The sequence below is a fragment of the Daktulosphaira vitifoliae genome, unplaced genomic scaffold, assembly GCF_025091365.1.
Source record: "Daktulosphaira vitifoliae isolate Bord-2020 unplaced genomic scaffold, ASM2509136v1 Scaffold_1, whole genome shotgun sequence".
NCBI classification, from domain to species: Eukaryota; Metazoa; Arthropoda; class Insecta; order Hemiptera; family Phylloxeridae; genus Daktulosphaira; species Daktulosphaira vitifoliae.
The window spans coordinates 28,259,121-28,273,875 of NW_026099572.1; the positions used below are offsets into that span (position 1 = coordinate 28,259,121).

Here is a 14,755-nt window from a genome sequence, read left to right on the forward strand (position 1 = left end):
TTATTTCTTTATTGCTGCCCTAAAACATTATCAAATGAAAATAAACATAACTTTTTAAAGTTTACTATTTAAATGATTCAAGAATTCTCCTTTATTTCGTTAATCAAAATTATTTAAGTGTATTAAATATCGACATGTTAATGTGTACTTGACATAACTTTAATAAAACTACATATTTTATATACAACACGAAGAAAATATTTAATTAAAAAAGTTAAATTAACTGGTTTTAATTATAAACTTTGTTATAAAAACAATCAATAAGACTTTAGAAAAAATTTCAATTGTAGTGAAATAAAATCTGATTTTAATATAATNAGTTTGAATATAAACTTTGTTATAAAAACAATCAATAAGACTTTAGAAAAAATTTCAATTGTAGTGAAATAAAATCTGATTTTAATATAATCATTTTCTATCCATTGATAAAATTTACACGCACAGGTAATAAGCTTCAATTACGATAATTAGTTATATTAAACATGATAGAAATGATTAGTGATAAATCAAGAACTTGGTCATTATTCATTCACATTAATCTTAATTTGATGTTATTCTTCGAATATTAACAAAGAGTAAATTTGTAAACTTCTAATTCATTCATGTCGCATAAACGATCACAGATGATGAAGCTTCTTTTTGTCGTTACAATGGTATGATGAGCTTAGGCGCTCGTTGATTGATGATGGCGACATTCTACTATTCTACAATCGTTAAGCATTCTGCACTCTGACTCAAAATACTACTATTATTCTTCCTCAAACTCTTAACTATGTTTTTGCTCAAGATAAGTGGGAAAAAATCTCATGTCAGTCTTTGACCGAAAAAACAAAAATAATTCTCAAGTTTTATTAAAGTGTTTAAGTGTTAGATACTATAAAGTAATTTTAGAACTTTATTTTCGTTGGAACAAAAATGTTGATGTTTTCAATACAATTTAACAAAAGAACAAGATTTTCGGAAATAAATAAACGTTATGGTTAAATTGTACAAAGTACTTCCTTTAGTACTTTAATATGTATCAGAAGAGGTATCGATTTCAACTTTAAAAATTATTAGCTCTCACGTATAGCTGATCATATTCATTTAATGTACATATTCCTCATTCGCTCGTTTTTATAGCATTTCTATCGGTTGGAAAATATTTATAACCAAAGACATAAATAGATACAAACCGGCAAATACTTTTTTTTTATGCATTCGAAAAACTAAGAAAATTAAATTAATTTTGAAGTATCATAATGTTTATAAAAAATGAACACAACATTGTGTTATACAACACCATTTTGGAATATTGTAATTATACCTCTAAAAATGATTACTAACAATTTATGTTCTATATATTCTAATTTTTCCACTCCTTATCATTAGTCTATGTGTTTATTAAAAATAATGATAACTGTTTTAATTTGATAAGGTCCACGACACAAATGTATTACATATGTATTTATACAAATATTATATATTTAAGCTAGATGGTTGGGGAGTGTGTACCACGCTGTTTTCACTATGCTGTTCCCCCCGGATCAATACGCCGGCCGGCCAGCGAAGGGTAATTCAGGGCGTGGCGCTCTCATATGGACCGACCGCTACATCTTTGCCTCCCGTCCCGCACAACTATACCATTTCTCCTTTTCTAGACTCGTTACCGCGGCCGAATCATCCGTCCTCCTCCTCGACATCACATAGTTTTATCTTTCGCCGCCACCGTTACTGATGTTGTAAAAGGAATGATCCGTGTCCCAATTACACGAATCATATTATTATGTAAAATTAATTTATGCATTGTACTGGAGAAATGAAAATTTACATAACACAATTGCCTATTGAATATCAAGATCTAATTCGTAAACCAACTATTTGCACAATGCTACTAAAAATTTTACTCATAAAATCATTGCATTTATTTTGCATATTTATACACTTCTACTAAAAACTACTGAAATTATTTTGATAACTTCTTCATTAAACCTTTTAGTTATACACATTTTGTAAGATTCAAAAAAATATTTTTTCATTTTTGCGTACTTGATTTTAATATAATCAACATTCATACATTCTAAAATATCACTGACAAGCATCTTTTATTATTTTAAATTGAGCAAAATTAATAAGAATGGGTTAAACATTTTTTTCTATGAAAATCATAGATACTAAGTGACACTATTATTGAATTTATATGTACGAAAACTTATTAAACCCACTAGACTGATAATTATTATTTAAATTATTTATTGAGTAACAGTCAAATTAATAATACAATATTATTAATTTTAGTTAAAAAATAACGATCATTAAATAAAAAATTTTAATCCCTTTATTTAAATAAATTGCGAGTGCTTAAATATTTTTGTAATAAACAAGATTTTTCAATTGTTTAGTAATAATTTATTTTTTATTTTTCAGGTTTTATTCCTCATTCATAAAGAAATACAATTTCATTGGATAGCCACAGAGTAAAAAAGCTTGTTTCAATTAACGTGTTAAATTTTTTTATTTGCCTGAACCGCACATTCATGTTTACTGGTAAGATGAATTATTCTACAATTATAACATAAAGTTTAACTTCGATAATGAATAGAATTTTTTTTAATAATTTAAAAATTAATTAAACTTGTTTTCTGCAAAAAATTTTAGCACTTTTGCTCAAATCTTAATAGCAACACATGTATTTATACTGCAACAATGCATATCTCAAAATTTGATAAAATTATATTTTTATCAATAATGATATAATAAGTGTTTCTGATATTTTTTTTATATATTTTTGAACAATTCGTAAATTTATTGTATGTTGTAAAAGTAAAATCACTTCTTGTATTAGAATAAGTATAATTTAAGTTTGTTTATTGATAATCCTGAAAGTCTGCAAAAACTGAGATACGTACTTTTTCAGTATAAACGACAAATTTATAATTGATCGCAAATGAACACAATAATAATTTTTATTTATTTTTAATATCTCACATAAATTTTGCCAAATTTAAGTAAAAACAAATTGTTCGAGTACCGTTAATCAACCATTATTACGTTGGAAAGTATTGATTGTAATTTGTTAGTGGGAGAGTTGAAATAATATGAGAACAGTACACACACTGGAATTGTTGAAACCGGTTGTGTAGATATCACGTTATGATAATATATTTATTATCAGTATACTAACAGTGCCTTATCATTAAATGTGGCAGCTGATGTTAATATCATTCAATAGAGTGTAATATGTGTACGGTTTACTACGACGATGGCACTGATGTAGTAGGCGAATGTAAAGCATTCTGTTGTAGTGTACGTTGATCGGTTTAGTATTTCAGTGGTTATCATTTGAGTGTGTCGTTTGTCTATAACTATCAGTCGTACATTTTAAAATCCTTTAAAATTACAACTATGATTCGTTTACGTAATGGTACATAAATTAATATTTGTTTAGTGCAAGTTATTTGGATTTTGTCCTGTTGCACAATTAATAGGTAAATTAAACAAATATTTTAGTACTATTAATTCAAATCAAATTTTATGGTACTATGCTTCAGTTGATACATGAGTTATTGAAATATTTGACGAATAATTAATATTATTTAATATGAAATAAAAGTGATACTGATTGGTTAAAATTAAATAACTCTCCTTTGTCATAATTTTTACTTGTTGTTAAAGGGTAGCTTGACTTGACCAAATATTAGAAAATATCCATCGTAATTTCTTCAAACATTCTCATTGAATTATTTACTGTGGTTTTAAAACATATAATTGGTAATTATTTACACGGACATGTATACTTATTACATTCATACTTATTCTATAGTAATTCATTACATTTAGTGCTATTGATTACTGTTATGTAATACTCTAACCCTCAACTAAAGATTATAACTTAAAATATAAAATTGTATTATGTGCTTTACTGCTATATTTTATAACACCAGTTCATTATTATTTTTTTTGAATTAGTCAATTTGAACCCTATTTGAATATCTGGGCAAGTTAATGATTATATTTAAATCATTACAGTTAAGTGAAATGAAAATAATAAACGAGTTAATTAATTATTATTTTTTTATATAATCAAATTAAAAGTTAAATTCACATAACTCGTTAAGTTAATGCAACTATTAGTAAGTTTGCAAAAATTTCATATGAATAGTATGATAAAATATTTTCTTTCCAAATTTTCTTTTATGCTATAAAATATATGATTTTTTAAACATAAAAACTATATAGCATAATTTTATTCTATTTAATCTACCAAAAATTTTATTATTTTTATATCAAGTAGTGAAAATTACATCTAATAGTCTTCTCCATAGTGAAACACGTATTTCATTTGTTCGATTAACGTCTAGAGACAAAACTTGAGTGACAAGAAGTGTTCACAATTGAAATTCGGTCACCAAAGCCTGCAATCTTCGGTAGCCGACTCGAGCCCCTTCAGAACTCTCATGAAATGGGGGCTCACGCCCCCAAAATCCTCAGAGGAATAAACTCTAGCGTAATTCCAACTTATGTAAACCCATTGGACTGAAAGATACAGTGACCCAATAAGTCTGAACCGTTTCACAAAACGGCATAGTTTGACCCCAAGACACTCGTCGATAAAATGAAATAAGCAATTTGTCAAGGAAACAATGATTTGTAATAATGTTTATAATAATTTTTCAAAAATGGTAGACCTATTAATAAAAAATTCTTTTAGCCAAATTTAGAATTTTAGGAATTTAACGAAAAGTTTAACTTATGCCCTCTTTTAGATATTGTGACTAAATATCTGCTTACTTTTTATTACATAATATATTATGCAAGACATATACAATAATAAAAGGAAAGATCATTGAAGTATTGGCTTTATTTTTTTTACTAGTTTATAAAATCTATTAATTAAATCGTTTGCATTTTTTACGAAATTTTTTTATTTTGCAAATTACCGCAATAAAGAAATTGAATTAGTAATTCTAAAAAATACTATATTTTAAATAATTACCTATAGAAGGTTTTATCCAATAAGTCTATTGTGTCTACAGTGCATTAACTATGAAGAATATTATTGGTTTAGTGTAAAAATAAATACTCAAAAGAGTATTTTTTATTTGTTGAATAAATTATTCATTATAACAACAATGTAGTCTTCAATTTTCTGTTTGTAAAACTTATAAATCTTAAAAAATTGCTTAAACAAATTTTCTCACAATTCGACTCTGGTATTTAGTTTAAATTTCTAAATTTGTAATATCTTTTGAAAATTCTCATTTAAAAATTTTATATTTAAGTTTTAATTCAAATATTTCTCTTTATTTCAATTTCTCATAGTAGAACAATCGACTGATTGATTATTTTTGTATTGTAGTACATTTTAAAATCTTTAATTTAATATAGATTAGAAGATTTTTCTTTTGGAACATTATAAAATTTGGACTAAAAAAATTATACATGCAATAATGTCTTTTTCGAATCCTTTCTGTATTAGGTTTCTTATTGGATTTTCACAAAAATCATACCAAAAAATAATTTATCACGGCATGTCATGATCAATTATTATATCAACTATTGCCATTTGTGCACTCTATTAAATTTTCATCTGAAACAGTGTTTTTAAAAAGTGTTATTGGAGTCTGAGAATGCAGACATTTCTTTTTTTTTATATGTCATTTTTATCGTAGCATAATTTTGAGATATGTTTTATTTATTTTGTTTTTTTATGAACCATAATAAATATAAATTTTATTTCAAAATAAAAATCAATCATAGGGTAAGATACAAAGTTAGCTTTTGAAAGTAAAATAGGAACTTATTTTTTTTTTTTTACTATTAAATAAAGAACGATTTAATAAAATGTTGACAGGTCGGTATTGTATTATTAATTTTTCAGTCATCATTTTTAGTAAAGGCCAGCGGGGTACGTAACATAGAAGAATTTTTATCTGTGCGTTATAGTAAAAATAGAGTGTCATTTAACATTACTTCTCTTTTCAACTTTTCTAAATCTTCAAATACTAATATCTCAAAAAAATAGTAGGGCGTAGTATAATTAATAAATATATATATATATATATATAAATTAACGAAATAATTTTGTTTTAGAACGTGGCCGTAACCAGTATTTAAGAATAAACCAACAAATAGACAAAAATAAAATATGAATTCCTTATTTGATACCAAGGTAAGAAACTATAATAGTATTTCTTTTATATAAACAAAAAATAAATATACAGAATAAAACAATAGGAATATAATAAAAATAATATTTGTTATTGGTAATAAAACTAATACTTTTGGTGTGCGATTATCGGTGTTTTTTCATGTGGTCTCTTATTTAAAAATGTCGCTTCTATTAATTGTTTATGGATATGGTTATTTTGTTCCCTAGGTATATACCTAGGGAGCAAAATAACCATAATGTTCATTGCAGTACGAGAAGGGATTAAAAATAACGGTAGTCAGTAATATTAATAATCGTATAATATTGACATCGCAAAACGGTAATACTTGTGTGTGTGTTTAACGTATCGCATTTACTACATAAGTTATTAAATGAATATACTAATAATATGTAAAATATGTCCTGGTAATATGTACACGGCCTTTGTTACAAGGTTACTTGAGGAAGTAGAAACAAGTTGGATGGTATAGAGGGAACACAAACACTTTTAGGTTCTTCGGCACACAACTGTATCAATAATATGCTGATTATGAAGTTCTTTTGACAGGTCTTCCAACCCTTGCGTGTCATCTCCGTTAGCTTTACTAAAAAACTCCTTCGCACTCGTTTCTTCCACCCCCACAATTTTTTTAACTATTTCATTTTATACTAGTTGTGACTGCCACCACAAGGAAATATTTTATTTCAATCGTTAAGTATCTGATAGCGCATACCATATTATTGATTTTTAATATTGAGTATGGGGTCATCATCGATGCAAATATCGTATATGGGTCATTTGATTATTTCAAAATTAATCAGAAAATTAGATTAATAATTATTGAATTTTCATGGAAATCTTGTTTATTTTAAATATACTGATAGGTAATGGTAATTTTTTTTATTGGTTTTTTCATTGTTATTTTGACCCTTTATTTACACGAGATACATTCTTCAGCGTCTGGGAGGTGTCAAAAAAAGTCTATGGCCGATGAAAAACATTATTATTTTTCTAAATTAAACATTTTTCAATTTGATGAAAACATAATATATATCATTTATATGAATTCTAATGAATTAATCTCTTTTATCGCGAGTTAAGATTTTACAATTATAGATTCACTTGCAACAGAGTATAATTATTTGCATTACAATTTAATATGAAGCCTGATAATTTCCGCCAATAATCTGTCGGTCAAGACTTATTTTACCTTGTATTGTAATTTATCACGTATACACTCTTTCCATTATTTAGAATTTCAGTAACCTATTCAATGTCCTCGTGACATACTAACCGATTATCTGCATTTTAGATGTTTATATCCCGTATAATAACGTGCATTAAAAATTATTGCGAGAAAGTACATCTTGTGTGAGAAAAATTATGAACTAATTACCTTCACAACTAACACATTATTATGAATAAATTATATGTTATTTTATTATGTGTTTTTGCTAATTTTTGAAATTTAATGAAAATTATATTGACGAACATTCAATCTTCCGATTGCTAAATCATTTTGTTTAAAATTTAATTACTTTATCAAAAAGAAATCAAACTAGAAAATAAATTAATTACTATGGGATTATATAACGTAAGAACTTTTTATTTTTAATTTTTTTAATATAATCATTTACATTGAAAATAGAATTGTTTGTTTTAAACTACCGGATATAGAAGGTCCTTAAAGATAAACGAATTAACGAGAATAGATGACTTATATATATATATATAATCCTAACAATTTAACATAGTCTTTATTTTTACGCCTATGATGTGTTCGTATTTTGTCTTAAGGTATAATATTATTCATTTAACTTACTGAGAAACGTAACACTAGAAAACTTTTACTTTTACCTCGATTTTGTTTGACATATAATTCACAATATTCAAATGATACTTAAATACATGTTAGACAGAAGTGTACAACTGTTAGTTAATAAATTCTAATATACTGTTAAAAGTTATTAAGAAAAAACATCACTTTTTGCATGCAAATACATTTAATTTTGATGTGTTCAAATAAAACCTTTAAATTCGTGTCCAATTAAAACTATACTGTGTTATTTTCTAACATTTCCACACAATGTTCTAAAACAATAATGCAAATGCATACCGATTTATCACAAGCACTTGTCGTTCCTTTTTTTCATAATTTGTAATTATTGTTTAACCGAATGTCCCTAAAACACGCAAGTCAGAAGCATGCAAGTGATTTAATAGTAAACTCTGTTTTGTATTTCTATGATTAGTTTTTGAAATGTAAAATAATAGTTCGTTTTTATACTCATATAAATATTCTATCAATGATTGTTTAAAACAATTTCATCTCAATAATCAATACAAATATAGGCTTGTTAATGTTTAACTATACATGAAATTTATTAAAACGATTGGGTATAAAACTTATTTAAATAAATTTAAAAAAACTTGAGTTAGAAATTTTTTTAAATGTATGGATTTATATTAACAAAAACAGATACCTACAATTTTTTAGACAGGCTTACTCAAAGGAAATCTATTTCGGACGCGTGTACTTTTAACGTTACAAACAATTTATATATATTTTTATTAAATCTTAATGATTTACTAATTAGGTAATATGTTTTTCAATAGTTACAAGATATGTCATTATGAGCCTATGTAACTATAGTACATAGTCCAAGTCATCATGTACAAGATGTGCATAAATTAGTCCTTTAACAAATAATTTTATTAGAGGTGTAGCTCTTATTTAATTCAACAATAATAACAGCGTTGAAACTGTCTAACCTTGAAAAAATTTGTGTACAATAAATATTTTCCTTGTTAATTTCTATTGCAGTAAGTAGATTTTCCTACAATAACAAAGACGGACTAATTATTCATAATTTAATAATTGATAATACAATAATACACCACGTAATTTCTTATAAATTAATGATTCATACTAATAATAGGAATTTGAGATTAGATAGGATTTAAAATAAAAATATTTCAAATAGTAATCTAAAAATAACCATGTTGTTATGTATTATATCATGATTTTATTATTGTACATTTGCGTGTTGATTTTGTAATTAAAATATTTGTGTTCATTATTTGATCTATTTAGATTTAATAAAAAATAATCATATTACACTTAAATAGTCTCAAAAGTCGCAATTTTTTCTTAAGACATTTGATTTATCATATAAATCAAATATAACCAATGATGATAATTTAATTAAAACTCTACCAAATTTCCTAGTAGTTTGTTAATTATTTTTAAATGGGTTGCCTCACGATATTATATTACTATAAATCAATAGGCTATTCAGAAATAGTTGTTTACGATTTTATTTATTTAAAATACTTTACTAGATAAACCTAATTACAAGACTTATCCTAGTGTATTATTACAATAAACATTTTACTAATAACTTATATAATAATACAACCTCTTGCATAATACATTGTCAATATATAAAATTGATTATTAATAGATAATGTTTAATTATAAAATTTAAATAGACTTTAAAAAAATTGGCGTTTGCATATTAAAATTATAGCTCGACATAATATAAATACCTTAGAACAAACTATTGTTATGTTCATGTTTATTCAATTATTATCTGTTGGAACCAACAAATTGGCGATAACAACCATTTGATACTTTTAAATTATCTAAAAATTAAAAAAAAAAAATAGCACTTTCTTGTTCTAAGGTATTGATATGAATTAACATCTTTGATTTGGTTTTTATCAAATAATCTATATTGATGCAACTCAAACAAACATATTATAAGTGGGGAAGGAAGACTAAATATCATTTAGTTTGTGAGTACGGAAATGAATTTCCTTTAACAACAACAAAGGCAACTATATGTGTAATTCCATAAAAATTTTTAGACAAGAGCTATCATTTTATAACAAGTTAATCTATTTCGAACATTTTTTTCTGGAAAATTAACTTTCTACATAATTAAATTTGGCTAATTATTTACAATCACATTACATCGGAAAATCTGTATAGTAAATCATGTGTATTATATAAATATGAATATTTGCGATAAAAGCACGAAATAAAAAATTACGAAAACCAGGTGTCGAGTAATTGACACTCATTTTTTTCTAAGTTTATTCATTTAAAACATATTTTGACTGTAACATTGCATGCCTTCCTTGTTAGATGTTTGTACTAAATACTAAGCTTAGTGGTGTATGTGATATGGGCTATTCAGGTGTTGGTGTCCACGTTTGGTGTGAAAAGTGATAGCAGCAGCCGGCGCGTGGTATCGCCGCTGCACGCCGCAGGCCGGTCTGGTGGAGCGCCGTCCAACGGCACCGCCCGCCGTGGATTCGTTGTATGAAAGTGTCGAGCAACAGCGGCAGAGTTTGCGGAGGAGACAGTGGCGGTGGTTGCGGCAACGGCGACGGGGACGGCAACGAAACTGGAAGACGCGGTGACGGCGGTGGCGGCGCGCCCTGCAGACCCAGCAGTGACGGCGGCGGGGGCCTGGTAGCCGGCGTGCTGGTCAGCGACCAAGGAGAAGTGATCAGCGACCGGTATGTGGGAGTGGCGAGGCGCCCATTTGCCTCACGCCAAGCGTCCGAGCGCGGTTCGACTAAGGCCGACCAAAGCGACAGTGACGATGAGACCACGCTCAGGCAAATGCTTGTGAGGTAAGACACCTTAGTTGCATGCTTGCCGGCTTCACTACGCCTAAGCTGTATGCGTACATGTATTAACTTTTCCTGATGACCGTTTTTGAAAATAAAGTTGATCACTTTTGGGGTGTCGTTGCAATGCATTAACTCGCGGATAAAGTGGTTTGCAGAAGTATAAGTAAAATACTCTTTGGCTTTTGTTGAAAGTTCTGTAATAAACTTTTTAAGACACATTTAACGCCGCCTTTTATAATTGACGAGAACAATTGACTTTACAGTGTTGTCAAGTTTTAATGAGGTTAAAATGTACATATCATTTACAAATAACAATGAAATTTATATGAGTACACGTTTTTCCCGGAATGTTTATTTCATGTTATAACAATTGTACAAAATACATAAAGGTAAAAAAGTACCAGATAAAACTTTGTCACTCAGGTCTATTATAATATCCTACAAATCATGATTTGAAAAATGAAAAATAAAAAATGAGTTCTATAACTGAGCAACATTCGAACTTTTTTTTTTAAATGCAGAACATGTTCTTACAGTTTTGAGGAAGACTATTGAAACGTTATCATATAATTTATTAATAAACGTTACTGGTTCATACATGGAAAAAATGAACGGTTTATATAGTGACAACTCTGATAAAACCAGTTGGAATAACTAAATAAATGGTTGATTTGATTTTTAATTCCATCTGTCTTAATTGCAGTTGTCACTATATTAATCGTTTATATGGTTATTCAAACCGTATTTTTTCCCATAAAGAAATATGATAACTCAGTAAATATTTATTATATTATAATATCTATTATTTCAAAATAAGTATCCTTTTTCTGTCCCTAAACTTTAAACAGCTGTAACTTGTTAAAAATCAAATAAAATAATTTTTTTTTAATGAATTAAACTGATAATATAAAAAATAATGGGGTTACCATTTGACGATCGAAAGTTGATACGAGTTTAGGGTACAAAAAATGAGAATTAATCTTTTGTGTAATGAAGCTCAATAAAGAACCATTATTGTTAAAAAAATAAAGATGAGCTCTAATATTTTTGAAGATATTTCGCGAGGCGTAGTTATGGAATCGCCTTGTACAATACTAAAATACTGAGAGTTTCTAGAAATTGTAAACGTGTTGACTTACAAATAAGTCAATGCGTTTTACGGTTTGTAATTAATTTAAATATAATTAAAATGAAATATTTATCTATTTCAACATTTTTTTTAAGATTTCATTTATTTTATATACATAACAAAATTGTTCTTAAAAATGTAGTTCAATTTCTCATAAATATTAGCAATAATCTTTTATTGTAAACAGGTCTCACTGAAAAGTTCAACCTAAACTAACTTCGTGAGTTTACTACTAGAAGTACTTTAGAGATGTAAAGTTCAGTGTTGGTTAGTTTTTCAAATTTCCGGCACGTATTACATGGATGACTTACGAAATGACCCCAATAAAAAAGACACCTTATAAAATATGTTTCATAAATCTGCATAGGGACGCGGTAGCTGCAATATTGTAATAGGCTCTCTTAAGTTTACTCTGGCGAGTTATATCATAAAAAAATCGATCGACCAAAGTCACGCACATTAGCTCAAAATAACATTATTCAATGCCATATAAATATACTGTTTTTTAATGACATAAGTTGTTGATTTAGTAATCGTTTTTTTTTTTTTTCGAAAAATGCATTTACCACGACAACTTTTTGATTGTTTAAATAGATTTGGTTTTTATTAAAAAACAGCAGTTTTGAAATATTAACGTTATTATACCTATGCTGTTGATCGAAGAGTATTGTGCCTACTCACTTCTAAAATATAAAAAAACAGACAAACGACAACTTAGTTTTTTTAACCGCTCTTAGGCAAAATGCAAAAGTGTCACCACAAGACAATGGTGAAAGTTTTATAAAAGTTCAAGAGTTTTGAATTGTTCGACTTTGTCAACAGAGTTTTGTTATGAAAAAATTAAAAGAAAAAACTTTTTAATACCCCATATTTCTTTATTTTTTTGAATATCATTACTGACTTACTGTTTTTACTCACAACAGCGTCGTTGCACGCAACTCCGTGGTATTTAATATGTATAGTTTGTCAATGAAATATATAAAAGGTTTTCATAACTTCAAAACAATCCGCACACTATTTCCACTCGACCTAAAAATTAATAATTTTATTCTTTGCAACAAAACTCTTCTATTTATCTATTCTTTGTAATCAAATTTATCGTATGTATTTCTACTGTAAAACAAAAAAAAATCGTTTAATTATTTTATATTTTTAATTATAAGAGTGTTGTACCTTGTAAAAAAAAGTTCAAAAATCGAAATTGTATATAATACGAGTCCTGTACACTCTTGATTGTAAATTTTTTCGCATAATTTTAGGAGTTATTTCAATAAAACTTGAATACGAGGTCCGAGGCACAACTCTATTTTTAATAAAAAAAAAAATTATATTTTCGACGTATATTTCTCCTAAGCTAATGATAATAATAATATATGTTTAATAATATGTATTTAAATATTTTTTTATACGTTCTTAAATGTAGATTTAAATTAAGATTTTTTTTATGAAGATAGTTTGAATATGCTAAAGCAAATTTCTTTATATTTTATTTAAAATTATACTTTAATAGTCTAAATTTATTCATCTGTAATTTTAATTTGCGAAAAATATAATTTTAAAAGAAAGTTTTAAATTATATTTTATATTTAATAAATATATTCTCAAAATATTTTTTTACGCTGTTTAATAGTATATCAAAATTTGTACCTAGTGCGATATCATCAAAAATTTAAATACAAGTTCTTCTTAATATTGACATATGATCGAGTTTCATATTTAAAATCGGGTCGTTTTATGTATTATTATAATTTTATGTATAATAGGATCGTGTGTTCATCCATTGAATTCAATTTTTCAATATTCATAAGCTATCATATAGATATAAAACTATTGTTAGTAATTAATGTTGTCTCATCATGAGATGCATACATAGAACAGACATTCTGTTTTGAATTGATAAAACAATGAAAAGCATTTCTTTGGCATACTGTGTTACTTTTATTTTCTATTCTGTTATTGACACATTGTTCCAAGAGTGGAATGATTTTAGTAAATTGACATAAAAAATGTTCCTACCCCATTCATAGTGAATATAAATATGTAACTTTTTTGGATTATGGATAAAACAAACCCCAGGGTATTTTATTTGAAATCAAGTTTAAATTACTTTCCGAATTGAAAGCTATTTTAAGTTGTTTCGGTGCAAAGCGATTTAAATTCACTCGGTTTAAAATTTCCATTTCGGCAGTAAATATATTTCTAATTAACTTCACATTGATCAATTTTTGCATTGCACACAGTCCCCACTGAAATGTTAGGGTCAACTTGATTGTTCGAACAACTTTTGCAAATGCATAGAGTTTTACTAAATGTCCACTGTGTTAAAATCTATACACGGATACTTCCCCTTACAACAAAGCACCAACACTAACTATTATGAGAACACATTTATCTACAATTATTACTATCACGAGCATCGTTAATAATAAACTACGTCAAAAGCACAGATGTGATCTATTTATGACCGTTTCCTAGTCGACGACTTAACAATGTCAATCCAAATCGAAATGAAAAACTTATTTATTATTTTCTAGTTTTGAATGAACCAATCTTAAAAATAAGTTCAAACAGATAGAAGAAAATTTTGTCTTGTATTATTATTATTTATTACTTTCAAACTTTATTTCTTCGTCGTTTGATTTGTTTTTATACTGATACGGATATTTTGTATGTCGGCAACAAAAACCGAAATATGTTTTTCACAACTTAGATAAAACAGTTAGATAAACCATATTCATGATCATAGTGATTTTGCTAAAGGACGGGCGAAAGCTGAGCATCGTAAGAGGGGACGATAGAAAGGTTTGAGGGGTAAAGTCTGAAGTTGACGTATTTGGTGGTTTATCCATAA

At 27.1% G+C, this 14,755-nt stretch overlaps 1 protein-coding gene across 12 annotated transcripts in view; it reads left to right on the top strand.

The window, feature by feature from the left end:
- The window catches only part of LOC126898997 (glucose transporter type 1), a 37,685-nt gene that overhangs the window by 11,928 nt on the left and 11,002 nt on the right, over positions 1-14,755 (top strand). For 8 of the 12 annotated variants that reach the window (XM_050673463.1, XM_050673489.1, XM_050673455.1 and 5 more), the window contains exons 2-4: positions 2,407-2,526; positions 6,073-6,151; positions 10,334-10,775. In XM_050673463.1, the coding sequence (XP_050529420.1) occupies positions 10,459-10,775 (317 nt within the window). In that variant the 5' untranslated portion in view covers positions 2,407-2,526; positions 6,073-6,151; positions 10,334-10,458. Of the gene's footprint in view, positions 1-2,406; positions 2,527-3,250; positions 3,468-6,072; positions 6,152-10,333; positions 10,776-14,755 lie in introns of those variants that run through there. The other 4 variants (XM_050673525.1, XM_050673535.1, XM_050673543.1 and 1 more) reach the window with 2 other exon arrangements.